This window comes from Anguilla rostrata, chromosome 3 (genome assembly GCF_018555375.3).
Source record: "Anguilla rostrata isolate EN2019 chromosome 3, ASM1855537v3, whole genome shotgun sequence".
In the NCBI taxonomy this organism is placed as follows: Eukaryota; Metazoa; Chordata; class Actinopteri; order Anguilliformes; family Anguillidae; genus Anguilla; species Anguilla rostrata.
In genome coordinates, this window is record NC_057935.1 from 33,527,900 (window position 1) to 33,532,645 (window position 4,746).

At 40.1% G+C, this 4,746-nt stretch overlaps 1 protein-coding gene across 2 annotated transcripts; it reads right to left on the reverse strand.

Moving 5' to 3' along the window:
• Window positions 1-146: 146 nt before the first annotated feature.
• Window positions 147-3,143, reverse strand: LOC135250680 (ATP synthase F(0) complex subunit C3, mitochondrial-like). Of its 2 annotated transcripts, none has more exons than XM_064327250.1 (5): window positions 3,007-3,143; window positions 2,689-2,783; window positions 1,667-1,744; window positions 1,248-1,438; window positions 147-771 (listed from the first exon to the last, which is right to left on the reverse strand). In XM_064327250.1, the coding sequence occupies exons 2-5, from the start codon at window positions 2,725-2,727 to the stop codon at window positions 657-659; spliced, it is 423 nt and encodes a 140-aa protein (XP_064183320.1). In that variant the 5' UTR covers window positions 2,728-2,783; window positions 3,007-3,143; the 3' UTR covers window positions 147-656. The 2 variants fall into 2 exon arrangements, with proteins under 2 accessions (XP_064183320.1, XP_064183319.1); XM_064327249.1 differs by having other exon boundaries at window positions 2,992-3,080.
• Between the last annotated feature and the right edge of the window lie 1,603 nt (window positions 3,144-4,746).

Below are 4,746 nucleotides of genomic sequence, written 5' to 3' on the forward strand. Positions count from 1 at the left end.
CCAAACTAATCTACTTGAACGAATACCAGGACATGCATCTGCACAATTGTAGTCACCAAAGCACTATTTTGCATTCCATTCCATATCGACAGAACGCATTACAGTCAGTAGCTCACAGTGGATCTAAAATAATTAACGCAAGACAATTTAGCACCAGTAAATAACGGAGGTCTAAATTTATTAATGCCATTTACAAAAGCACGATCTGGCAATCAGTGGCCTTTACGCAATTTCATCCCACAAACATACTGCAACTGACCTGCAGTTAAAACCTTTATAGAGGATCTACCCTGTTCATCTTCACAGCTTTCAATCAATGCATTAGAAAAAAAAATGTATGGAATAAATGTTCTGAATTCATATACTGTATACAGTGTGTGCAGATGGCCAGTTGACACTTGAAAGCTGATCACCCAACCGGAGGAAGGAAAACAGGATTCCCACAATACAAAAGTTAACTGCCATTTTTTTTGTTTGCTTTAAATAGTCCAATACATGTATTTTAATTCTGTATTTGGTTACATGTGTACATGCCTGTTTTGACAGTGAACAACCTGGAAAAGTATGTTTTATGATAACACAGAACAGTTTTTGTAGCCACTGTGAAATGCCATTACATCTGTACTTTAGATGCATGTTTACAGCCATAGATTTTTCTACATAGCAAACAAGATTAAGAATGCAACCATCAAACAGAATAGACCCATGGCTTCAGACAAGGCGAATCCAAGGATGGCGTAGGAAAACAGCTGCTGCTTTAGTGAGGGGTTCCTGTGGAAAATACCAAACAAGTTGGTGTTTAAGTATGTACTTCTCTCCACTGTCCCAAGTGTCTCTCTAAATGTCAAGAATTGAGAAAAACTACTGCAGTTCTACAAGACACTCTATGGGTACGACATTAGAACTGCAGTGGAGAAGAGACTTCAAAGGGAAAAGCATTTTCATTCATTAATTTTGTCAACTAAAAGATGGAATAAAACTCTGCAGTGCTCCTTGCAAATGTTTTTCAATAAATGTATGCAATATTCAATAAATTGACATAGTATTGCAAGAAACACAACCTTATTTAACAGAGATTGCTTAAACACCTGCAAATAGGCTCATCCTGCATGCAAAAAAGGGAATCTCTACCGTTTCTTTACTGTATCCACTCTCATCAGTTTCACAATTAAGCTGAGAATAGAATAGACAGTGAATGACTTATGAACAGTATTAGAGTTGAAGCTGGAGGCAGACCGAGCTCTCACCTGGCATATCCAATGATAAGGCTGCCGAACACTGTTCCAATCCCAGCCCCAGATCCAGCAACTCCAACAGTAGCAGCACCAGCACCAATAAACTTGGCTGCAGTGTCAATGTCCCTGCTTACAGCACTTGTCTGGAAGCCTCTTAGGGCTACCTGAGACAGGCCATTCTGTGGCAGAAGAGCTGCATTGGCCTGGGAAAAAAAAAGGTCAAGCGATTCACCAGAGAACCATCAACACAAAGTTCACAACATCCTTAACCGAGGAGTTCAATTTTATTGTCAAAGGTTCATCTGGACTGACATTCATTCTGCAGTGAAATGACATTGCTGTTTAGTCCAAGAAAGAAAAGCACATTCAAGGACAATAGCAGTTCACACCCATGAATCAGTGGTTTGAAGGTCAGAAATGCCATTTCTCACCTCTCCTGTTCTGGTCTGAGGTCCAGACAGCACAGCTGCAGAGAGGGGTCGGTATAGAGCCCGGGAGCCAACACGCACCTGCACCCACAACAAAGGAAATGTCAGAATGACATGTAGTCCCGAAATAAGACACCTACTGGGCAGCGCATTTACTCAGAGTAAAGGTGACTGCAAAGGACTCAAATGTTAAGTAACATTCACACAGCTTCCGAAAATGAGGAATGTCTGTTTAGAGTCAAAGTAAAATATTGCTGAACTACAACTAAGCTTTCATTGGTTCCTAGAGATAATGCAGTGCAAGATGCAACATCAACCTCAAGTAATTTAAGCGATACAGCTGCTGTCAAGAGGGAGGCACATTGAGCGTTGCTGCAGCAAGACCTTCTTAAGGAAGCAGTTTTACATGAGTACCTGAGACACTTTTAGAGTATGTCCATTCGCACAGCTGATTAACACTACAGTACAGCTTTTGTATTGCCCCGCCATAGCAATCTGGCTTCCTTAGCACACGCCCCAAGTTACAGGATATACATCACCAACCCAACTTACACAACATGGCCAAAAGTCTACATGCAGACTTTATACATTTGGTTTGCTAAACCACTTGCAGAAAGTTTACACGCATAGCTTGCAGAATAACTTTTACATGCTATCACGGCGTAGAATGACCTTGGAATTTAGAAGCCTACAAAAGCTAGCTAGTATATGAACTTTGCTTGTTAGCAAAGCTAAGTTAGCTTGAGATATTTTGGGGGAATAGCCATCATTCAAAATCGAGCTACAAACCCGGTGTCCAACGATTAGCTAAATTGTGTCATCTGAACTATATACTAGCTAGCTATAAACTCAAAAAGTATTTTCATTGTTTAGCTTACCCAATACACTTCGCAACATCGATCTATGGCCAGCAAACCAGTTTACTGACTACTCGCATTCAAGTTCAACAGGCCCCGTGCAAATGCAACCTGTGAAAGTGTTAGCATCGTTTGCGTTGCAATTCGTATTTCCAACAAAACACTTACCAGTGCAGGCGTAGAGACGAACTTCGCACAGGCATACATTTTAATTTCTTTACTTAACCGGTTCGTTCCGATTTGATAGAAACCCGAGTCTGTCCCTGAAAAGACAAGCCAAAATTAGCCAATGTTAGCTAAGGTCAATAGAGGTTTGCAGGCGTAAATTCTGAATGAGAAATTACAAAATAAAGGCTGAGCATACGCTTGCCCCCACACTGAACGGGGATGGGATCGGTCCGGCATTAAAGCCATTTTTTAGAGAAGATGACACAGGATTGTACATGTTCAAGTTTTCAGCTCTGCATTTACCTTCGCTTCACTTACCGGCAGCAGAGGTCGAACCACAGAACGCGCACTACGCATGCGTCGACTTTATTTAGAATCCCGGATGATAGCTTTACGACGTCCAAGGTCATTTCATTAAAACTTTATTGAAAACGCTGAAAACAATAACACTTCTATTCAGATAACCCACTGATAAAATAAACATAACACTGATTACGAACATTATTCGAAATTTACTCTCTTGAGAGGGAGAATATTTGAACTGCAGTATACATTTGATATGAGAGTACGATCATCGCATTTTGTTACACAATCGCTTGTGTCTAGTGCACACACAGATTGCGATTGATTATTGGAATTATATATTGTCCTATATTTATTATTCATCCAAGTTATATTTTTTCCATCCAAAAATGTAAAGATAGATAATGTACTTAATAAATAAACTGCAGTCTAAAAATTCAGAAAAGGGACCAAACAAACAAAATATCTGCCCCATTGACCGTATCTCTTCAAAATATTGTCATTTGAACTGATGAAGGAGCACGCAAAAATATCAGAGCACAAGGCCATCCCTCTGGTTTTGTAGGAATGGAATATAAACTGTTATCACCATGAATCTAAATAGTAAATACCACCCTTTGCATGGCAAGCTTGGAGTGGGGACTGAATAGGGCTGAAGCTTGAGAGCCGTTCTGCTCTGATAGCATGCTTCACACAGCTCTCTGCTCTTGCTGCTGCACCTGTTGAGGTGTGAATCATGCTCCTCCCACAGGGGGTGTCCCAGGGACCTGTCTCTGCACCCCTCAGACTGGAAGTGTAGAGGCTCACCGGCAGAATTTATAATCTTGATGAATGACTCACTAGCAGCTGGGGCAGGGAGGCAAAGGTAATGAGCGCTGAGAAATGGCTTTCTTTCCACTGGCTTCAGTAATTGAAGCATCCCCCACTGGTTCCTCTGGCGGGACATATACAGGTGCGCAAGGGGGTTTGAGTCATAGCCTTCTGATCTCACTCAGGCTTTTTCTTTTTTTCCAGAATCCCTCCCAGGACTGATGTCCCTCATTTCCCATGCGCCAAAGGGAAATGGCAGGATCAACAGTTATGAAGGGCTCCGCTGGGCAAATGCGTTCTCTTTCTCCAAATATGAATACAGATTCATTCAAATACCTGCACAAAAATTCAATAGACATTCATGCTGTTTGTGGTTTATTTGTTACCAAGGTATACCTGTATATTCAAGATATGAATTTCAAAATAAAAATATTGAAGAAACACTATGAACATAATTCAGATTTTATGTCAGTGAAAGGAAAAACTAATCTGAATGAGGATTAAACATTAGAATTCATCCTCTCTGCACTACTGCGTGTAATATACTACATTCTATATGTTGATTTATGACTTGTGTGTGGATTTTTAAAATTTATGTATATATTCATTTTAACAATTTAAGAATTACTTGTATATATGATGATAGAGAGGACTATTTATATCCAATTATGGTCAACTTGGCCTTGTTATTTTTTGAGGGCATGGGTCTAAGTCATAGATGGCGAGTTCCAGTTGTGGAAATCTAAAGTATCTTCAGGTTTTGTGGTTTCCTTTCAATCCTGCAGCCAGTTTAGAGTTTGGAAAGAAGGTATGTATACTGTTCAGCCAAATCTGTTACTTAAATGAAACTCTGAAGTTCTATAACAGCAAACACTAGGACTTGATATGGAAATCCTTGAGTTAAGTCATACATATCACTTATTGACCTGACTATTCACCTCACTG

What these genes read in the sequence shown, in the direction of transcription:
- LOC135250680 (XM_064327250.1), bottom strand. Translation starts at nt 2,727, where the DNA reads ATGTATGCCTGTGCGAAGTTCGTCTCTACGCCTGCACTG. An exon ending in TCGTCTCTACGCCTGCACTG is followed by an intron (nt 1,745 to 2,688) that starts GTAAGTGTTTTG and finishes TTGTGGGTGCAG; the next exon opens with GTGCGTGTTGGCTCCCGGGC. An exon ending in CTTATCATTGGATATGCCAG is followed by an intron (nt 772 to 1,247) that starts GTGAGAGCTCGG and finishes TATTTTCCACAG; the next exon opens with GAACCCCTCACTAAAGCAGC.